The sequence below is a fragment of the Anas platyrhynchos genome, chromosome 4, assembly GCF_047663525.1.
Source record: "Anas platyrhynchos isolate ZD024472 breed Pekin duck chromosome 4, IASCAAS_PekinDuck_T2T, whole genome shotgun sequence".
NCBI lineage: Eukaryota > Metazoa > Chordata > Aves > Anseriformes > Anatidae > Anas > Anas platyrhynchos.
Window position 1 is genome coordinate 44026299 of NC_092590.1, and position 23232 is coordinate 44049530.

The 23232-nt window shown below is 45.2% G+C and overlaps 1 protein-coding gene across 14 annotated transcripts in view; it reads right to left on the minus strand.

The window, feature by feature from the left end:
• JADE1 (jade family PHD finger 1) overlaps positions 1 to 23232 on the minus strand; it is a 107428-nt gene that overhangs the window by 25545 nt on the left and 58651 nt on the right. For 3 of the 14 annotated variants that reach the window (XM_038179065.2, XM_038179059.2, XM_072037428.1), the window contains exon 2: positions 9939 to 10016. In XM_038179065.2, the coding sequence (XP_038034993.1) occupies positions 9939 to 9944 (6 nt within the window). In that variant the 5' untranslated portion in view covers positions 9945 to 10016. Of the gene's footprint in view, positions 1 to 9938; positions 10017 to 12077; positions 15887 to 17335; positions 17537 to 18958; positions 19017 to 19094; positions 19471 to 23232 lie in introns of those variants that run through there. The other 11 variants (XM_038179057.2, XM_038179064.2, XM_038179058.2 and 8 more) reach the window with 11 other exon arrangements.

Genomic DNA, 23232 nt, shown 5'->3' on the forward strand with positions numbered 1-23232 from the left:
GTTTTTGTGGGTTCTGATGCTTTTCTCCATCTGCAAGACTAAAATCTGATTTTAGCAATAACTGTCTGTCACCGAGGTATTCTGCTAGTTAGACCCCTGTACCAGCGAGTCATACACTTCGAAACTGGTAATTCCATTGTGGATCTGACTGTTTGCAAACTTACTGTTGAGCTTGGGAGAGAAAGCCCAATGCATATGAGCTACAGATTAAGAGTGACAGGCAGCATTGGCAAAGCGTTGCCTTGTTCTCAATTTGTGGGAGCACAGCTGGTGACTCTGGAAGCTTTGGTACAGCTGTTCCCAAGCAATGTACGCATCTGGCAAAATTAGAGCAAGAGCAGTAGGAGGTGCTTCTGGGTCTTTACCTGTGTGCTTTAATTCAGCTCTGGTGACAACATACAATAAACTGAAGGCAAGTAAACAAGCCTTTTCTGCCTTTGTTTTGTTTTGTTCCCCACCATGCAGGTACTGAGGTGGATTTCCAGGCATCTTTCATGGCATACAGAAGCTGCAAAGGTGAGAAGTAAAATAATCCTTGCATCTCGACTTTGTATCCTCAGCAGCTGTCTCCTGGAGCCGCAGCAGAGCCTCAAGCTGCAGAATGCACCTCTTTGACATGTGCTTGTGGTTTCTCAAGCAGAGCCATAGAGATGCTCCGCACCCAAAAAAACAGCTGAACCACTGAACACCACTGCAGCCTTTTGTGGAACAGGAAAATCCTTCCATCTTCCAGTAAGTCATATACACGTTAATCATTCTTAATTATATGCAGGACTTAAGAGATTCTTGGTATGTCCACCTTCTTGTCTCCTGTCAGCACAGGAAGAACTCCGTATGTTGATGTTTAAAATAAAGCTAGTGTGCTTATTCATAACTGTTCATTAACACCAGCGACAGGACCCACGGCAACGGGGTTAAGCTGAGGCAGGGGAAATTTAGGCTTGACATAAGGAGGGGGTTCTTCACAGAGAGGGTGGTTGCACACTGGAATGGGCTCCCCAGGGAAGTGGTCACTGCACCGAGCCTGACTGAATTTAAGAAGAGATTGGACTGTGCACTTAGTCACATGGTCTGAACTTTTGGGTAGACCTGTGCGGTGTCAAGAGTTGGACTTGATGAACCTTAAGGGTCCCTTCCAACTCAGGATATTCTATGCTTCTATGCTTCTATATCTTCCATCTCCACTTCCTCCCTGGGCTGTCTGCAGATGCCACACATCAGAACAGAGCCTTAAATGTGTATTTCTTTAGGCCACCAAATTAATCAACCACCTAATGCAACATGAAGGGGCAAATTTTAACCACTTCTGAATTTCCTGGTTTTTCATTTTAAATTGCCTTTTTTTTTTTTTTTTTAAGGGCTATGTGAAAGCACACTATGTAAAATTTCCATATGTAAGGGACAACACAAGTGCAGCCAGCCTTCCTCAGGATATATTATAATGAGTATTTTTTCCATGTCAATTAACTTCCTACACCGAGTAAGGGAAGAAGTGTTTTTTACATAGGTCTGTAACAACTGTTTCCTTAACATAAAACTGGTGAATGCACAGAACACATGGTATTTTAGTACATTACTAAAGAGACTGTTGTACTTTTCTAAGCAATGTAAACTGACTGTACATAATACTATGAGGAAAAGGTGGAAAAAACTTCTCATGGGACTGAGATTTTGCTACTGGCTGAGATACGCAGTGTAGCTAACAGGTGACCTTCGGCACAGGCTTCACTTCAGTAGGGAAAACATTTACTCACTGAACAAACAGAACCCAGCTACATGGCATGCATTCACATATTCAAACCACCACCACTTAAACACAAAAGTGGAAGAAATTAATGGAGCCAGACAAATTATTGTAAAAATACCCAGCCCATAACAGTATTAAATTTAACTGCTTATGAAAACTAAAAAGAGGAGCTTCAACTCTTCTTACATTAAACTTAATGGCAAAATATCACTGCTTTCCACTGTGCCAAGACCATGTCACTGAGCTACCCAAAGCTGCTTTCATTAATAAGCAACGGACCAACTGAGTACATCAAAAAAAAGAGCAGGAGTAAAATGAAGGATGTGATTTGTCTTTTAAGCATTCTGTCCATATTTTGATACTTAATCCAGAAGAGGGACCTCACTGAAAGGAAAAGTTAACAGGCAATTGCAGCTACTTCAGTGATTAATGATCTGATTTTTGTGTCTAAGTATATGAAATACGAACCACTCCTGGATTATGTGGAAAGAAGAATCTGCTATGGTCAAAACACAGGGTTCAAAATAGTTATTCTGTACTGTAAAAGCACATGAACCTAACAGAGTATTTTAGAAAGATTCCAGACGCTTTTCAACAAGATTACTCCTTCCAGTAAGCAGTTCAACAATTCAACAGTTTCCTGCACACTAGTTGTAGTCTAAAACTAAATTAGGATCATCAAGACTAGAAAAAATGCTAAGGCTCAAGACAGAGTTAAACCTAGTTTTAATAAAATAACCGAAGTCTGAATCCCTGGATTCTGAAGATGTAAAACCTTGTAAGGTAACATTAAACCTCATGGGAAAAATGAGTCCTACAGCAGGTGGAAGATAAATGAGTTGTTAGAGAGCCCACACCACCAAAAGCTGTGTGAGTAACACTGAATATGAAAAATGTTAAACTCCAAAGCACAGAGCTAAATAAACACATCTAGAATGTGCAATGCTATCAGCATTAGAAACTAAACACAACAGGTGCCTTAGTAAGTGCCTATCCTTTTACATGGTTCCGAAAGGTAAGGATGAACACAGTAACCTAGCTAGTGTCATTGCTCCACACCAAGACCATCCTGGTTCTTTCAGTTAAGATCGTTCTGGATGGCCTACATGCTCATATCCCTTTTTAAAGGTTTTCATCACTGAGAGCAAAGAGATGAGAATCATACTCCTAAGTGCTGCTCAGTTTTGCCTTCACTTTTATTCACTTGAAGACAAAAAAAATTACAAATATAAAAACACAAATGACTAATGAGATACAATTCACAGCAAGAGAGGCAAAGCTCCAACACAGTCCCACTGCTGCAAAGAACACTTTTAAGCCACAACCAGGAAAACTTTCTATTCACCAAGGGTATTACATATACACCTTACACTATAAAACCTGTGTTTTTATAATACCACTACAGGGTTTATAGAACACACACACCCTATGATCATAAAAGAAAGCAATCAAGGGGTATGAATTCTATTTCAGTACTTCTGAAGAGCGCACACTTCCCAGAAGGGAAACAAAACAAAACAAAAAATCAATTCTAACTGTATCAATATGTTAAATGATCTGTCAAAAACATGTTTTGATTCCAAAAAGGCCCATCAAAAAAGAAAACTCCTTGGGACCAATAAAACAATTCTAGCCCTCAGGGAATTCTACCCCACAGCTAATACACTTCTCAGCACGAGCAGAAAAGGCTCAGCTATTATGTATCATGCACAAGGCTGTTGTAAAGCCACCTGCAAGGCACCCGGCTGCGTCCCCGGAGAATTACCTGCTGCTACAGCCTCTGCACACTTCAAAGCCTTGGATCAGTGGGCGTCTGAAAGCTTTTCCCACTGTAAACACACTCCCGCTACACCATTACACCAGGCAGCACAACAGAGCAAAACATCTCTGACGTGGATATATGTCTGGCTGTCTCTTCTGCTTAACGCTGGCATTTCCAGATGCCTATACTCTTCTCTTCCTCAGCTCAGAGACAAACTAGGTGCTGCTGCCAACGCTGTCAGACAGATCTGCAGCCCGAAGAGAAAATAGAGATGCTTGGAGTCTCCCCGTTTAAAGCCTGGCTCACAGCTCTTTAAAGTAAGGATTCATGTCACTTAGACATAACTCCACGTGTCCAGACCCACGTTCTAGCACAAAGAAAACAGAAACAGACTGATGGCAGTTTTCCTGTATATTACATATAAAAAGTGCTGTCTGTGCAGAAGTCTTGGGGCCTCATCATCAAGAAAGAAAAACGTATGGGAACACAGCCCACAACATTTCATGCAGCCTATGTCTTTTTCTCATGTTTCTCTTGCTGGAGGATTTGCCCATCTATCTTCCTTATCTCTATACAGTAGCGTACTATTACGCAATAATCTAATTTGGATCAAACCAGAAAGAGCACCTGTCTTTTATCTCATCAATCCTGACGCTACTCAAAAATTAGCGTTATTTGACAACCACCCAACTGCAGCTGCTGACCTATGCATGGATCCATACGATCTCTGCCGTGCTTTACAGCAGCACTGCTCACTTGACACATACGACGAACAGCCTTTGCAGCATCCTGCCCCAGCAGTTCAACACATGTTCCTCCCATCGTTGCTCTTCTCAGCAGTTTCTTCTCATTTGAGTTTTATAATCTCCAAGAACACAGACAGGACCACACAGAGACACACCTCACACTTCTATCAGTCAGGAATTTCTAGACTCCATCTTTCTTTTTAAAAACACAAGGCAAAGTGCCACTCTAACTCCGTAACGCAACACTCCGGTTTGATGATTCCTGTTACAGTGCTGTTTTACCCTAACTACATGTATATATGAAGTTTTATCTCAGGTTTTACTACGGATTATCATGGTCTATTTCAGCATCTCCTAAGGTCGTGTTCATAGGCTGATGCCATTATGTTGTTACACCTAACGAATCAGGTGGAGTTGGGTATACTCTGAATTAGCAGTCCTGTACAGAAAGACGCTTCTCCAAAAGTGATGATTATGTGATGCCCCTTCCCCATCTGCAATGGCCTATAAGCACAGCTAAGTCTTCCAAATTGCTCTGAAGGAGTGCCCAGAAGTGTAACTTCACCAAAAATCACCCTGCCACAGCGAGCCTAGCCTTTAACTAAGACACAGGTTGTGACCATTTGTCACCACTCCAAACGTCACAGCCCTTTCTCAAAAGCACAGCAGTGACCACTGAACTTGCTGCTCTGTCCAAATCCGAGCACTACCACTACGTTACAGCCGTTCCTTAAACACCCTCCTCATCCACAACCCGTTCAACTGAAAAACAAGGGATGTTGTGTTTACTTTCTTTTCGTGAAGTGCTGCACAGCATTTCATGCTCTGCTAAGTAATTGCCACCTTTCAAGCCAGCAGTGACCACAATTCTGCGGTAAAAATTACGTACACAGCTAAGGTTATGTACTCAGCAACCCCTGCATGGCACTTGGGGATCCATCTCAAACACAACGGGAGTCCAGTGGGATGAAAAGCCCTTTCTAAGATCTCTGTCATTCAGTCAAAGCAATGGATATTGGCAAGATGCTTACACTTAAAGTAACATTTGTTTAGCAAAGATAGACTAGGGGGCCATCTACATTACAAAACTTCGGCTATCTGTAAGTATTAAATCTTTCATTTCTTAGAAGTCATGTGAAATGTTGTCAAGCCTAGAAATATTTTTCATCTGAAAGCCTCTTCAGTTTTTCTTTCAGACACTCTGCATTTAGAAGTATGATGAATTGATAAACCCTCCAAGAATAAAAACAAAAGGCAGAGCGGGAGCAAGCAAAGCAAGAAAAAATCATGCTGAATTCCTTGCTCATGGAAAAGAGGAACCAAACTCCCACTGACATCAAGGTGGGCCTGGATTTCACCCAAGCTCCCTGTAATTCAACTGTCTGAATTTCAAATCTCATCTCAAATGTGATCCATCCAAGTGTCCCAGCAGTCTGTGCAGAAGGGATGCCCTGAAATTATAAATGGAAACTACAACGCTGGACAACTTGATCACTCCAGGAAACAAAGCAAAATGGATTATTCAGCACAAACCACATTTGAGGATTTGCAGACAAATGAGGCTAAAATGTCAGGTTGAACACTAAGAAGGGAAAACAAAACAGTTTCAGTATCTAACACTTAATTAGAATAAGACCTGGAACCATAAAGAGGAGGAGCTTTTGAAATGGAGAAGCAAACTAAAATACAAAGCAACAGAAATTACTTTAAAAATATCAAAGCCCTGACCAGCCACGCAGATAATAAGGACATAATTGAGTTTGAGGTAAACATTACTAATTTACTTAATACAGGTTTTGAAGAAGATGTGTACATCATCAGGCTTTTATGATGGGCCTGGCTAATATTAACGTCTATTATAGTTGCTGTAATACATTATCTGGAAAGGGATAGAAACTAGCAAGCTGTCTGTAGTCAAAAAAGAAAAAAAAAAAGGACTATTTTGAGCTGCCAATAATCTTAAAACCTTCACCAAGCCCCTCCCAATCCCATTCCTCTGTATTTAGACAAAAGTTCAAAATCCAGAACTATGCCTGCAGCCATTTTTTGTTCAATTATATTTCATGGATAAAATGTTCAAAAGTGACCTATAATTTCAGAAAACGAAATCTCGGAGAACACACTGAGATATCCAGGGCCTGACTGCAGAACTGAGGTGCACAACTTTAACTGACACTTTTGCTCACTGCTCCAGTTGTGCTATTTTGGTCTCAGGTCTAAATGTAGATGTAGAAGTCTGATTTTAAGGGGACACAGCTCAATGATTTGCAGTAGTTAGGTTGAAGGACATAAGCTAAACACGTTGGAGGACTTGGAGACTGCATTTTGCATTGGAAAGAATCAAGTCAGAGGACAAAAAAGAAGTGATGAGAAAAGCAAGGGTGCTGTCTTTAAGCTGCAAGGCTTTTAGAATGCTGTAAATAACATAAACCTATCCACACTGAAATACCTTACGTAAGAAAATGCTCCAGGACCGTAACCATGTTGGTTAAGCTTCCCTCCGGTTTGACTTATTTCACTCCTAAATACTAACCATTCACCCTTCTTTCATATGACAAAAATAGAGCATTTTTTCTTCCTCTGAAAAACTTCAGATATGCTTAAATCTTCAGTATAATACATTTTTAGTGCCTGCAGGTTGAAGTTTGTTTTCTTGTAGGCACAAGGAACCTCATTCAGTACAGTGACGTAGTGGAAAAAGAGCTCTGTATGTTTACTTTCTTTTGTAGATAAATTCCATTATTAGTAGTATAGTTACTATTGCCTTATAAATATTCAGGTTCCTGAGTTCAACAAAATAAAATGTGTATTTCTGCATGTCAAAGCATCTTCCAGGTGGCACTAGTTTACCCCAAACAAGCATTATCATTCAGGCTACTCCAACAACACATAACCTGTGATGCTCATGATGAATCCAAGACGCCTGATCACACAGTCTACTAGGGCACAGTGTGAAAACTCAACTTCAGAACTGAAGAAATCCAACTGCTGGAGGTCCCAATCCTTACCTTGCAAGATGAGGGAGAGCAGTGCTGAACTTTAAGCCAAAAGTCAATCGAGTTCAGTGTGACAGGAACGAAAGAAGCAAACTGGAGGGTCAAGAGGTGCTACTGACTGAAGGGAAGCAGATGTCTGGCAACAGGACTCCAACTAAATGTTGATTAAAGTTGCAACTTTTCAATTTGAAGGCGGCTGTTTGAAGTGCTCTGAATAGTCTATTTAACTGTTTTCTTTCTCTGCAATCTCTGAGAAAGAAAAATAGCTAGCAGGAAAGTTATGGCTTCAAAAAAGGAGCCCAAAAATTCAGATAAATTTTTGCCTTTGATTTTTTTTTTAGGCAACAAAATTTGCTTACCTTCCATTGCACTAGCATCAGTACAGTGAATTAGAGATACTACTGACAGAGTAGCAATAGATCTCTACACAGAAATTAACATAGTCAGATTAACCAGTAATTCCACTGAAGACAAGAAAAGATAAAATGAAAGTAAAACCTATAAGACAAGAGCCTAAAACAGGAGAAGTGGAAGGAAAGGGCCTGCATGTGAGAAATTGTTCTCATGGAAGTGTAAAAGCCAAAAAGCCTTGGAGAAGCTGACTCTACAGTATTATCTTCTGATAACATTTCTTCTGATTGCTAACTTTTACCTTTATCAATATGTACGTAGGAACAGAATGAATATATATGCAGGAACCTGTATCTGAATTTGCCCACCAATTTCACAGTAAAAGGGCAAACAACAGAATCAGGACAAGAAAAAAAAAAAAGGTGTAATGAAAGGGAAGTGGTATATGTTTCAAACAATACTTGAAAACACTTTTAAAATGTCACTGACTTTTGCCATGCAATTTATTCAACAGAAAGTTATTCATATTTATGAGGCTTTAAATTAGAGATATCATAAAAGGCCAAGTATTTTTTTTTCTTATCTCATTTTCTTAGATCTTGAACTACGGAACAGATGAAAATAAAGGTTTTTAGAAAACATAACTCTCTATGTGTCAACAGCTCTATTCCAGACAGTCACATATCAAATGATATTACAAACAAGTATTATAATCAGTAACAGATCAGTCAACTATATTTATTTCAGAATTTCAACTCCAAGATTATCTGCTTCATATTGTATTTGGTAAAGCCTGAAACACAAGGCACACGAAGGGATCAAAGAGAAAAAAGAAAAAAAAAAAGGAGAGTGAAAATAACTATTATTAGCAAAATAAGACACTATTACAAAAACCTGTTAGAGAGGGCATGAGAAAATGGTAGCACAAAATTCTAATGAATAACATCATATTTGCTGCTACTTGTCTATTTCACAAGTAGAAACACAGCTTTGTTTTGGAGTACACTTCCCCTTTGAGGAAATACACCAATTTAAATTCTTATCACCCCAAGTAAATAGTCTAACCAAGAAAAAACACGGTAGGTTTTTGCTCTTCTGTGTGTTGTTTTCTCTTTTTCCCCCCCAAATCTCCCAACTGCAGGCAGTTCTCCAAATCCAGGCCAAATCCTACACATCTTTGATAGTTTTTATTCAATCCTTCTTTGGATGAACTCCTAATCAGCTTGCTAGTTTTCACCTCTGCCAATCCTTTTACCGCTCCTTCATTTCAGCTAAGGTTTGCCTAAGGTTAGCTTAGGGTGCAGATCTGACTCTAAGAGCCACCTGAGCAGACTCCCACGCAGCACAGATGCTCCTCAGAAATGCATACAGGTGAAGTAGTCACCTGTGCAGGGCCACAGTGCAGGGCTATGTTCCTTTAGCAAATCCTTCAAAAGTACCTAGAAGATCTCCCCAGTCATCTCCTGTAACATTTCAGACCGAAGTCTCACAAGAGACTTCAGAATTTGAAGATGCGCAACTACATTGGTCAGATTAAAGCTGAAAATATCTCTGACAACTGACTAGGCTGCTCTGTTGTCAATTACAATTAACTTGCTTGTTTGGTTAGATAAAACATCATGGTATATTCCCCAATCTGCCATTTTATCTCTTCTTTCCCCCCCCCCCCCAACTTTTTTTTTTTTTTACATTAAAGTTTATCAATCCCTGGAACCCAAACACAGGAGAGATCACACAAAGCTCCGTGTTAGTTACGTCACTACAGAAACAGTTGAAAATGTGTATACGAATCGGTGTTGCACTCGATTCAAATTGTTCAAAGTTATTTCTCAATTCAAGTAAAATAATCTTCAAATAAAAAAAATCAAAAAGAAAAAACAGCTTTTACACATCTACAATCATTTCTGCTGAAGTCTGAAGCACTATACCTTTCCATTACATAGAAGGGTCTGAGAACACCAGCGCAAAATTTAAAATCCTCACACAAACTTGTATAAAATACTGAGCTGAGGACAACATTAGCAGATGTCTCCAAGTTCTGTCCTTCTATTGATGAATTATGCTGCTTGCAACTGAAGATGTAAAGAGAGAAAAAGAAGACCAACTTCTCCTGTTTTATCTTATTAATTAACTCTGTACAGTCAATACAGTGGAGGGGGGATCCTGAACCTACCATCCACCTGTGCTTACAACAACAGAATTCAAAACTGGTTCTTCAGATACACATTTCCACCAGTCCAACCAATTCGCAAAGTGCCTCTATCACATAAAACACTGCATTAAAATGTGTTTTCAAACTCATAACCTACTGCACTCTACAACAAAGGAGCACTTACTGCCATTGTCGTCAGAATCCTCACTGCTGCTAGGAAGCCGACGTCGTTTCATGATCTCCACGGGAAACAGCAGGCAGCCTGCAAAGCAATGAGACAGCACTTAACCCAAGATAATAATACACAGTCATCAAGTTGTGTTTCTGATGGCACTCCAGGATTTACAGCACACAAAGGAAAACAAACAACTTTAAACAGCATCTGAAATACGAACAGTGAGTACCTCAAGGCTGCTTAATTAGGCAGTTATCATACAAACAGGTGAACAAAACTGGAGGGTGTCATGAAAACCCCACCGACACTTTCACCTTAAGACAAAAGCATATTTTGTTCTCAGAAGTCTTACAATCACTAAATATCTGCAGTAAATGAGCTTAACTACTCTACCCATTCTGACATTAGATTTGCAACACAATAACATTTTTACTGCTTCGGTAAATATTTACTTTGGCTAATATGCTTTTGGAACAATTTTATTCCCGTGTAAAGTGCCAGATTTACAAAATCAAAGATTAAAGTCTTCCATTTGCATAAAAAAAAAGAAACATCAGCAGTAGCAAGCCAAGCTTTCCCAGATTAACTAGACATGCATCATCTATGCCCTAGAAGGCAGCACCTTTAATGTAAGACAGTTACTTCTTCTGCAGGCACATTTCCACTGGCCTGCCTAAACACTTAACTGCTTTTCAGGAATCAGACCAACACTTGATTACACAGAAGCTCCTCCAAGCTGCCAGTGCTGATGAATTCTAGCAATACTGAGTTCAACTGCACACGAACCAGTGATGTAAAGGCAAAAAGTCCCTTATCTTTTTATTGGCTATTCACAGGGTGCTGCTATTTCTGCATGTATTCTTTGTGGAATGAAACTAAATGCAGGAAAAAATAAGGTAGCTGTAAATAGCTCGTCAGCATTTATACATAAAAACTTACTGAAAAAAAAAGTGTGAGTTGAAGAGCAGAAAAACCATGACAAGACAAGTGCAAAAAGGCACATCCACTCTAAGTTAAAGTGACAAGGACTCTGGATAGCACATCAAACACCCCCAGTCTTTGCTCACTACTTATCAATCATGCTATCAATAAGGCCTGGGTGTTCTGCTAGCAGCAAAGCCCTACTACGTGCCTTCAGGGTGCAGACTTGAAATCAAGTGCCAAAATACCTTTGCTTCTAGATGGGTGCAGAAAATCTAGCCTCCTCTTTTTCGTGTGAGCTGGGATCTCCCAGAAACCTTTCAGCAAAATTCTTTTCATTGACCCCTTCAGTAAGCTGTTAACTGCTTCTACTATGTTCAATGAGAACATGACTCACAGTAGTAAACTTGACAAGAACGCTTTCAACTTTTAAGAGTAATTCCCAAAGTAATAAGAAGAAAAGCCTAATCAAATTCTGACTCTATTTCCAAAAATGAAAATCCTCTCTTCAAAAAGCAATCCATGTAAAAATAAGCATCCTGGAGATGATAAAATGAACTTTCTGTCTCAAAGGAGAGCATAAGCAACTGAACCTGAGACTGTTTTTCACTTCCAGCGAACTCTAGTGTGTTTTAAGAGCCCGAGTATTGCAAGATTCCCTCCTTTCTGACATCCACGCAAACTGGAGGAGGGAGGACGTCTCTCACACACGCTGTCTTTCCAGAGTAGGATTTACTACGGCTGCCATTGACACATGTACCAGTTTTGGGCCGCAAACTTTGCTCGCTAAAGGTACACTGAATGGTTCATTTCACAAAGACCTGCTGTTGTCATTTCATGGAAGATCAGATATAATTTCTGATGCTGGAGAATAGGGAATCAGAAAAGGCCACCTCTCCCAATGCAGAAAGAATTCTCTCTACGAGAACAGATTTGACATGGACTAGGTCTTTCTGTGCATGACAGACAGAAACGTTGCCAATTAAACACACACACACCACCAGCCCAGACCATCAAAATCACCTGAATACAGTTCTGGTATACATGTAAGTGTGCTAGTTCCAGAGACTTTTCCAGTTTCATGTGGTCACTTATAAAAGACAAAATGAAACAAAAGAAAAAAAAGAAAAAAGAAAAAAGAAAAAACCTTCATATCCAAAACAGGCTAAGACAGAACTGAAAAACAGACCGGTAGCTGTTATAAGTCCAAAACCCGGGGGTAAATACCTGTTCCTTAAGGTACTTTTTCCAGTAGTTCACATTACTTTTCCCATAACCAAAATGAATATTAGTATTTGCTTTGTTCAGTACTGAAGAGCACACTCACTCAGTGTGGAAATACCTCCTAAAAACAAACTAAAGACAATATGGAAGAAAACAAAGAAAAATGAAGTTATTTCAGAAACACAGCTTGTATATTCCTGGTCAAAATCCTCACTTCTTGGTTCATTCCCACATGGTCTGAAAAGTATTACACACCCTAAAGCAAGATTACATCGCTTATATACACTGAGACACACTCGTAAGCTTGAGATGAACAAGGAAATTTGAAATTCTGCCCCTCTGCATCTTTTCAGACAAGTGTATTTTGAGTCCACCTTCTCCTAACCATACTTCTGCAAATCCATAAAGGCCAGAAGCCTCTCTTTTGCACCACGTATCTTAAAAAAAAATAAATAAAATAATAAAACACTTCTTTTTTTTATTGTTGTTTAAAGGAAAGAATGGTATCAACCCCTGCCATTTGAAGCTCAGCTAGTCAGCCTCCAGCAGCTCCAGGAAGCAAGGGAAGCCAGAAGCGCAGCTACTTCCCCGAAGTACAGAACATCAGCTACCGCAGTTAACTTACCTGTCCGCTCTAGTCAGGTTGCTGAAGTTGGCCACACCAAAAAGACTGTCCCTTCAAAAATAACACTAACGGAACTACACAATCCAGTGGAGCTTATGTGACATTCTTTTACAGATGCACACAAACCAGGAGTTGTGATGCAGAGATCTCATATTCCTATTCCCTTTGAACCTGAGTTTACAGGGAGATAAATCGCCAAGTGGCACTTGGCTGCTTGGAGCAAGCATCAAACCTCGTAAACCTAACCCCTTAAAAGTTTTGTTACTACAAGTGATAAGCAGCTTTTTTGACTTCTAAACTAATTTTAAACCATTCCTTTTCAACAACACCCACCAGATGTTCACACCTTAAGTTCAGACTGTATGTTACAAAGGTAACACTGGAACAGCCCATACAAATTAAAGCCACACAGCCCGAAATGCTGACACTCGTAAGGGTACCACAGTGCCTCTGCCCCAAAGGCCACTGGTTTCTGTTAGTTAGCAGTGACCTCCAAGTCACACGAGGACTGCATTAAAAATAAACACGGATTACTGACGGTGGCGGCTAGGTGCAGACCTTCCCTGTTCAACCACACACACACAGCTTCTGCCAGCGTGTTGAGAAGTTACTGGGAATTCAAGCAACTTTTTTCTAACCTTGAAAAGAAGAGCTATAGTAACTTATTCTTCATAGGACATCTGTAACTAAAACCAAGATCTTTTTATACTGGAAAAGGCAGAATGGGAAATCTGACAAACTTTTCAGTAAACTGCCAATTTAATTCCCTTTCCTTTCCTAATCTGGGACTTGTGTGCTACTTCTCTTTGAAATTCTCACCCCTGACAGTCATGAACCTGCTGGTGTTTTTCACCTGCCTATATTCTGACATACACTTAATATACTCAGGTGCAAATATAGTGCATCTGATTCACCTCTGATCTCAATAAAACATAATCTGAAACAGAAGCAGGTCAGCCACCTCCAACAGGTCAGAAGTAAAGGCAACTCCTCGGGGCCGACTGTAGCACACTGGGTTTAACGGCACAAACTGGCTATGATCGTTATGTGTGCAAGTGGAGAGAATTCACATTGTGAGCAGGATCACACAAAAAGGGTGAACCATTTAAGCCAAGCCTTAGACTCATTCCAATAAAAACTATGCAACGCAGCCTGTGACACTTGCAGGACAGGAAGGGACCACCCAGGCTACTGAGCTCAATTCCCCCAAATTGAAGGCAACTGCGTAACTTCTGTTTAGCCCAGGAGTTTCCACCAAACATCCACTCCATCCACACATGCCGCAGAACTGCTTCTCAAGCCCCTTCTCAAAATGAACGCTTCTCTGAGGCGAGCAGCAGCCAGCCACGCAGCACCTCTGAGCGCTGCATCTTCCATCACTAACACGTCCATCGCTGCTTCTCCCAAACCCCCACACCAGCACCAACAGGGCACGTGCCCACGCAGAGTCCACCTGCAGAGTAAGCTGCAGTGCAGCTCAGCAGCCCTGCCCTGACGCAGGCTGCTGCACCACCCAAACCACACAGTCTCCAACTTTTCAGTCACACATAAATTCCCAGTAACCCGGCGATTCCAGTGGGATGAGCAGAGTTGTTTCATTTAAATAAGCAGAGGCTCATTGCCATTCCAAATAACAGAGAAGCCCTCAGATGGAGCCCTCAGGTGAGTATTTTTGCTCTGATTCTACCTCTTCTTCTAACAGAGGCACGAGGGAGCGCTCCTGGCACAGCTCGTGACAGCGCTCGCACAAAGTTTGGATCTGCCTAAGAGGCCAGTTCTAATACAGCTGAGAGCCTTACTAACTTTTTGTGTAATGTTTCAGTTTCACCTCCTGGCAAGATTATAGTTTGTTCCCTTTAAAACCATCCTTCCAGAGACCGAGCAATTGAGCAGAGCAACACCCAGCGCGCTAGCAGTTATTTCTACTGAGAACTCTGCTGTACCATTTATCCATTTACTGGGGGGGAAGTGGACTCTGGCAAATGCCAGCCTTCAAACGCAGTTTTACAGAAACAGCTGCGATTCTGCTGTCTGTGTTACTACATCTCCGAGGGGGAACAGAGCATCTAAGAGCGCTTCACACCATCACACCACAGCAATAAATGATGCAGATGAGGCAGAAGCTGTGACTTTTTAGACACTGAGCACCCCTAGATGAGCCGGCACAGCAGGGCTGCACTGGTGAGGCCGGCACAGCTTGCAACGGGCTCTGCTGCACCGCCCCGGCAGCTGAAGGCACGATGCTCCCCAGAGACGTGGCACCAGTGGCTTTTTCCGTCCTTGTTCATCACACTAGCTCAGAGAGCCGAGCTCTGGGCTTTACCCATTGACTGGGTGAACACTTTGAGCATACAAAGCTAACTCTGGACTTAGAGGTGAAATTGCTACTCAGCTCATGTTTAAGACAAGATTACAATGCCTGAAATGCTTCCTCTGGCTACTGTATTTCAGAGAGAGCAATAAACCATTTTCAAGATGCCTGTAAAATGCTGCACAAATGAAATGAGTAGATGATAATCCAAAATCAATACCAGCCCACAAAGTAACATTTGGATTTACATACCCCTGTGGAGGTGAGCCACAAACATCTAACTCTACACAAATAACCAGGCGGACAGGCACTTCTGCCCACCTCCCAGCCATGGCTGGGAGTGCAGCGGGTTAGAGTCAGCGGCATGACCCAGTGCAGCAATGCGTTACCAGCACGCACTCCTCATTTCCTACCTCAGCCAGAGATTGATTTAAAAGAACCAACAAGCAACAGAAGTTACACTGGATGACAATACCAAAATCTTTCCATTTTTCCACCACTACTGAAGTATGGGGATTGCACACATACAAACAAAATCTGAATCCTTTTCCCTAGCTTCCTGCGAAAAATCCAGACATTATCCCATATAAAATTGCAGATGCACATCCACACGTATATACACCCATGTACTGCATATATATACATACACACACACACACTTGCATGCAAGACACCACAGAACTTTTTATGTTTTTACTGAGCAGGCATGGACACCACAGACTTCTGTCCCTCAGTTTGACCTCCAGTAGATATATGGTCAAAGACAAAGATGTGAAGCATGTCAAAGTCTTTGTCATGCCAGTAATGAAACAGAATCAGACTTTTTAATATAACTATGTTTGAAAAAATCTCCTGATGCAGGTCAAAGATGTTATTCAGCACAATTCTTACCAGAGTATCTTTAAGGGCTGTATAAACGTCCGGGTAGAAAGAGTTCATAATTCAAACTCTGACAGACAATTAACTGTAGCCATGTTAATGGGTGTCACTATAATAAACTACACTGAACAGCTGCAGAGACAGAATGGGAAGAAAGCAGAATTATGACAGATGTACACCCCGAAGACAAACTGAAAAACTGGCTTCTCCTGCAAGTAACCCACGAACTGCAATGACACTAATTACCTCCAGTACACAAGAGTTCGTTTCAGAACGGTTATTGTACACAGGGAAGCATAACATGGCCTTAATCATATGAACAGTAGATGAAGACACTAGGTTTCTGCTACAGTTCTCTCCTAAATAGCTGGTTTATGGAAACACCTCAGTCTTCATCGACTGACACATGAGACAGGGAGAGAAAAAACTTTTTCATCTATGCCTAGAAGAAAAAAACAGAGCTACACCAAAAATAAGATACACTATTGAACTCCACCTACAACTTCTTAACTCCTTTTCAGCACCAATAAAAGCTTTGATAGCAACAGTTTGTAGTCACAAAGAAGAGTTCGTGTTCCTAACTTACATGAAATACTCCTGCACTATGTAGCACAGGCCATGGCACAAAAAGCCACAGATGTTAGATTTGGAGACGAAGCCTCAAGCCTTGCAAAACAAGAGAACTACATTTTAAGGCCAAGAGTGTTCTCCACAAGGTCTATTTCTACTAATTTCAGCACACCTATTCAAAATGTATCAAGGAAAGGCAGAAGCACAAGGTGGATGTGTTGGCGCCACATGTTTCTAGGATGCACGTGCTCATTTAGGCACCTGTGCAAAGCCAGTTCATAACGTCACCTCAAGACGTGGCCAGGGGCAGCTTATTCCCAAACTTTGCTGGTGAATGTGACTACTGGAAGCCTTGAGAAGCAGGCTCTGTGAATGAATGCAACCCACCCCCCACCCACCAGTTTGTCTTTTCCACCTAGAGAAAGCTGGCAGCTTGGACAACTCCAGCTGAAAACAGCAGCGCCAAGAAGCAGGGCTAACCACAGGGAGAAAGCATTAGAGGAAACACTGCAAGGTTTTTTTATTCTGTGAATTGGGAATGAAACCAGAGAAGCTAGAAGGGAAATCTGCAGCTGTGAGGGGAAAGGGGGGTTTATTATTATTATTTTATTTTAAACATATGTATTACACAGAGCTCGAACACAGGAGTGAATGGTATCTGCAGCCAGAGGGAAAATCCTACCACTAAAACGTACAACCCTCGCTGTTTCAACAATATCCCGCTGAGTGTGAGAAACCTCTCGAAATAGAAGCATAACAAGCGTATTTTGGCGTAACTCGGAGGAAGGCTTCAGCTTTGCAAGCGTGGGCAGCCTCTGCTTCCCTCGGCAGACAGCGCCCGCTTCCAAAGGCGATTATTCCCCATCGCGGTACAACCTTCCTGTGAGGAGCAGCAAACGGGACTGCCGCGGTACGATTCACATGTCCCCGGAACGCGATGCTGAGCGGCGCGGTGCCCTCCCGCATGCCGGCAGCCGCCGGAGGGGCAGCCCGGCCAGCGGGCGCTCGCAGGCAGCCGGGGCTGAGGACGGCGCCGGCCGCCAGGTCAACCCGCTCAGCCCGCGGGCCCGCCGCGGGGCGCAGCTGCCCGGGGGCCGCCTCAGCCCGGGCCGCGCGCCGGCCGTTAACGGCCGCGCCCCGCGCTCCTCGCGCCACCGCCGGCTCCAGCGGGGAGAGGCGGCGGCGGCCCCGGGCTCCGCCTCCCGCCGGGGCAGCGGCCCCGCCCCCGCCGCCCGCTCCCATTCGCGACGGCCCGGCCCGGCCCCCCCCCTCCTCCTCCTGCCGCCGCCGGCTCCCTCCGCCGCTCCTCCCCGCCGCCGGCCGCCACCAATCGGCTGGGCGCCGGCTGCAAATCAAACTTGGTGCCCCCGGCCCCGCGCCCTCTCCCCCGCAGCCCCGGCGCTGCCGAGCGCGGCCGAGGCGCCTTCCCCGCCTCCCCGCGGCAGGAGGAGGGGGGGGGGGGGCCGGGACGGCGGCACGGCGGCGGCGGCGGCTCGGGCTCCCTCTCCGTGCCCGTCTCTCCTCCCACTCCCAGACAGTTCTGGAAACTGTGTATCACCTCTTGTCACAGGGAGGCAGCCAGCAGGCGGTGCAAACAAACAAACACGCCGCGCCTCCGCCCTCCCTCCCCGAAATAACGACAGCCCCGCGACGGAGCGGCAGCGAACTGGCGGGCGCCGAGGGGCAGGGAAATAAAAAATAAGTAAATAAATAAATAAATAATTTTAAAAAAGGGAGAGCCCCGCGAGCATCCCCTGCGCGGGCAAGGCGCGGCTTTGTCTCCTCGGGGCGAGGGGAGCAAGCGCCGGGGCTGCCCCGCCAAGTTGGTGCGCTGCCCGCCGCTGCCCGCTGCTGCCCGGCGGGACCCGCCCGGGGTGGCCGAGCCGCCCCCGGCATCCCGCGCACGTGGGTGTGTGCCCGGCGCCTGCACCTGCTGCCCGCTGCCCCGGCGGGGCTGGGACCCGCAGGCGTGCGGCCACCTGCCACCTGCGCCCCGCCGGGCGGCTGGCGCTGCGTTTCCCCCCCGAGCGGTTTCCGCGCTCCCGAGGCGCTTTCCCTCGCTTCGCCCGAGCGCAGCCCAGCAGCGCGGCCGGGGGGCAGCCCCGGCGCCGAGCCGCAGCCGCCTCGGGCCCCCGCGCTCGCTGCTGCGGGACGCGCGGGCGCCGCGCTGCCAGGCGCTGCCGGCGGCTCCCCCGCCCCTCGCCGGGCGCCGCTGCCATCCGCCCGCAGAGCGGCTCGGGCGCTCCCCGCCGCCCGCGGGGGGCCGCGCACGCCGGCGCCCCGAGGCTTCCCCCGGCGCCCCCGCAGCGCTGCCCGCCCCGCGGCCGGCGGCCCGGCAGCCCCCCTCCAGCCGCCCCCTCCCGGCTCGCAGCGCCCCGGCCCGGCACAAGTTGGTGGTGGGATAGCGGAGCCGCCGCTCGGCCGCCTCCCTCCCCTCGCCCCGCGCCGCGCCGCGCCGCGCCGAGCCGCGCGGCTCTTGGCGCCATGTTAATGACGTACTCGCTTATTTCCACTAGGCAGCGACCTTCGGCACCGAGCTGCTCTCCCGCCGCCTGCGGAGCGGCGAGGAAAAAGCCATCAAAGATGGCTGAGCCGGCGGCTCCCCCGGCTGGCGCGGGGCGGCGGGCACGGTTACCTGCTGGCGGCGGCGGCGGCGGGGCGGCGGCGCTGAGGGCGGCTGGCGCGGCGCGGCCGGGCTCCCCCTGCGCGGAGGGCTCGGGGCCGCCTCATGAGTTCGGCGCGGCGCCGGCAGCGGGCGCGGAGAGCGGCTCCCGCGCCGCCCGGGCACACGCACACACACACACACACACACACACACAGAGCCGGGCACACCGCGCACACACACACACACACACACAGAGGCTCCCTCTGACTGACGTTTGTACTGGGTACGGAGGGAGGACTCCGCGCATCAAACTCGTTTCTGGGTCACTGCTGCCACAGGGGGGAGCTGCTTTAATCCCCTGCCAAAACGGGAAGGCGAGGGAGGGAAGGGGGAAGCCAGCGCCGCGCACCGCCGCCGGGGGGAGGCGGCCCCGGCCCCGGCCCCGGCCCCGGGGGAGCGGCCGTTAACTCTTGGCGGGCCTCGCCTCAGCGCCCCTGCCCCGGGGGAGCCGCCTCGGCTCGGCTCGGCTCGGCTGGGCCCGGCTCCGCAGCAGCCGACCCGCGGCGCCCCGAGTCGCTGCCCCTGTGCCCCGCGCTCCCCGCTGCGGGCACGGAGGCGCCGTGAGTTGCAGGAGGAGAAGCGCCCCGCCAGCCCCGACTCGGCTGCTTGGGACCGCCGCGAAGAGCCAGCAGCGCCCTGCATCTGCTAGCGGGCAGCCAGGGGACCTGAAAGCGGCAGCACCCGCCCGCCGCGCACCTGTGCCCCCCTCAGCGCCCGCTGAGGGAGGGAAGCTCCCCCTGCGCCGAGCGCCACCCGGCACGGAGCCGACAACGCGATGTGGGGAAAGCAAGCCCCAGAGTAGGCAAATACAAATGAACGCAGCCCCCACGGCGAGGAGCCGCTGCCAAGGCATCGCACCTCGGCTCAGCAGAGGAATCCGCTCGTTACTCATCCGTGCGGAGCCAGCCCGTTATCCCGCCATCTCCCCCACCCACCTACCCCTAATGGAAGGGCGCCTATTTCTGCACATCCTAAAAGTTGGAGAGCACAAAAAAAGCATTTCCCTGCCTCGAGATATTTTTTCACCATGAAAATAAGATAATTATACTGCTTTTCATAGAACAGCCGGGAAATCTTCAGATTTTTAAGCGGGAACTAGGACTTCAATTCTCCTTGTTTTCATCTACACTAACACTTAAAAAAATAAAAGCTATATAATACACATATATATGTATTTTTTTTTTCTCTGTTCTCTCATGCTGAACTTGGTGTCCAGCCCTGTGAAGACACCTAAGGGACTACCTGTGCCCATCAGCAGTCTAACCACAAGTACCTCCACTGCTATCACTCCTATTTGCAAGGCTCAGGGCCTTAGCCTTTCCCGTCCATGGTGCCGTGATCACCCGTGCGACATCGCAGATCTCACCAGCTGGTGCTCTGCCCACCAGTCCTCAGGATGACACTCCTGTCACCCATCAGCTTTCTCCCCTGAGATTCCAAAAACCTACCTCAAGTGCTACTTCTCAATGCAGCCAAGGGAGTCAAAGATCAGAGACTGTTGATCTCTAGTATTTAAGCAGCACGTGCCCGCTGCTGTGCTATGCTATGGTATAAACCCCACAAACCCCCTAAGGGATTAGATGAGTGGTTTTTCACTCAGTGGTTGGCAGGCCCCTTGGGAGCTCAGCTATTGCTACTTGGTATTTACTATACGGACTTATGCACCCCTACTGGATGAATATGAGTTTTGCTTGTTTTTAAGAGGTTCACCCACTGCAAAGGAGCAAGGAATCACTGAAAATTCAGAAAGGTGCTTGTCCCACCTTTCTGAATTCTTTCCAAGAAAGTTCAGAGCCGGCTTTTGAGAAAACCTTAAACATGAATGCACTCTAGTTTCTTCAGAGGAATGATAAAAACCTTACTGTCTCAAGCTCCTTGGATTTGAGGCAGTATTTCTGTTTTCCTCTGATGGGTTTTCCTTTGCATATACAGCCAAGTTTAAGTTAAGTCTTGTATTTTACGAAACATTTCTCTTGGAAGCCATGCAAGGCCATACATGTAGGAGCAGAACATGAATGTCTGCAGAATGGTGGGCTGTGTTTTAGAATGTAGCCACTAAAAATCTTTTCTGCAGCTCACCAAGTGTAAGCCTCCTCACCGTAAACCCAGCGAGTCCAGCCTTTATGAGGAAGGTAACACAACTGGAAGACACATGCTTTTTTTGCCTCTCCATATGGTATCACTGAGACTGTTCTGGATTAACACACTCCTAAATCTAAAAAGAAATACTGAAAAAATACAGAGTTTGTAACTAGAATAATATTTTGGAAATTAGTACAAACCATGTTACAATTAAGCAGTGGCATCCTGTGCCATGTTAAAACTACACATATAAAGTTTTGTACCAATATAGCTATGGTCAAACAGAAAAGCATATAACAGAGCATACCAGGGTAAGCCACCAGCATTGTTTAAAAATAAATAAATAAATAAATAAATAAAGGGAACTACATAGCCTGCATTGAGGCATTGAGACATTCACTGCAGAAACAGCTTTCATGGCTTTAGGCACTTGATTCCTGCCTGAGGATGTCAGGCACCAGAAGGGACTGCACAAGTGATCTTCACCTGCTTCTCAACAAAATCCGTGTCTAGTTCAACTTGCCAGGGCAGGCAGGCTGCCTACTATAAACAGAGAAGGATGATAAAAGCAAGCCACTCGGGGCAAAGAAAGAATTCCTAATTCTGCATCAAGCATCTGACCACAAGCTGACTGCAAAGATCAGGAACTAAAAAAGGAGAGAGAACCTCAGAATCGTTTTCTGCTACCTCTTCTGGCTACATTTGAAGATGGGTAACATCCTGCTGGAGGTAGAGTCTGTAGAAGTTTTACCATGGACATTAATGGGGCCAGAATTTCAGCCTTCATCTCTAACCTGTTCTAATGAAATCTCTTACATTTCTTAGACCCCACGCCTTGCTCGGTCATCTTTGTATCAGTATTAATACTCATTCCAGAAGCATTCAGAGCATATATATCAGGCTTGGAGTTAGGCATCATCCTAATACACAGAATTACTGGTCCCTTCTCCATGTTGTTTCACCAGGTATAGTTGCTCCTTATTAAAATTTAAACTATATAAATGATAAAAAAAAAAAATAAGTTCTCCCTCTTGACTTATTTCTGGGCAGATGCACAAAGCCAAGGAAGGAACACGTGTCTGGCTTTTCAGCACTTTCTTACAGGTTTTAGTGGAAATCTGTTGCTGCAGCAGTATCTGCCACAATGTTTTCACTTTTTTTTTTATTTTTAATTTGATTAGTATCAGTTACTCCTTTAATGTTTGCAATCTTTTTCCATTAATCTTTGCAGAGTCTCATCCTACACAAAGGCAGAGCTAATGAACTCGAGTTTCTCCCCACTATAAAGCTTAGTCCTACTATCAGTTGGAACTCAAACCTTCTTCTTTTGCTCCTTTTAGCCACCCCCCCCCCTTTTTTTTTTTTTTTTTTTTTTTTTTTTTAAGAACTTCCATTTTCCCCTTCTTGCCTTTCAAGATTAGAAACCTGAGGGGAAAAACACAGCATGGATCCAAACCAACAGTGTCAATATTTTAACTTGCATTTAATCCTAAAGACAACTTTCACAACTCCTGGGAGAGATGCATACATTGCAGAGAGGCAAGACATGCACATTTGGGCCATATCCTGTTCAGGTCCGTTTTGTCTTCACTTGGCCTACACACGAGTGATGGGAAAAAAATCTATTTTGCCTCATGCACATGTAAATCTCTATTACTTACAAATTGCTTATGTATAATATTCTTAACCACTGCAGAAATAAAACTTGCTCACATGGCTTATGTATGTACTACAGAGAAACATAATTGCCCCAGTTTTGTCTAATTCAAACACATCACTTATGGCAACATGGCATCTGACCACCACACAAAATCATCCACAAAAATTAATTTTTGCTCTTGCTTTTTTTTCCTTCTTCATAATGACAAGAGCTGACTTTAGGTGTGTTTGGATTAGAAAGATCAGAAAGACTAGACTTGGGTAGCATGTTATTTCCTTTTACTCTGAAGCAGAGGTTTACGGCTACCGTCACTGCAGAGTCAGAGGCCACACTCCAAAGATGTGCTTTTTCCAGCACTCACAAGCC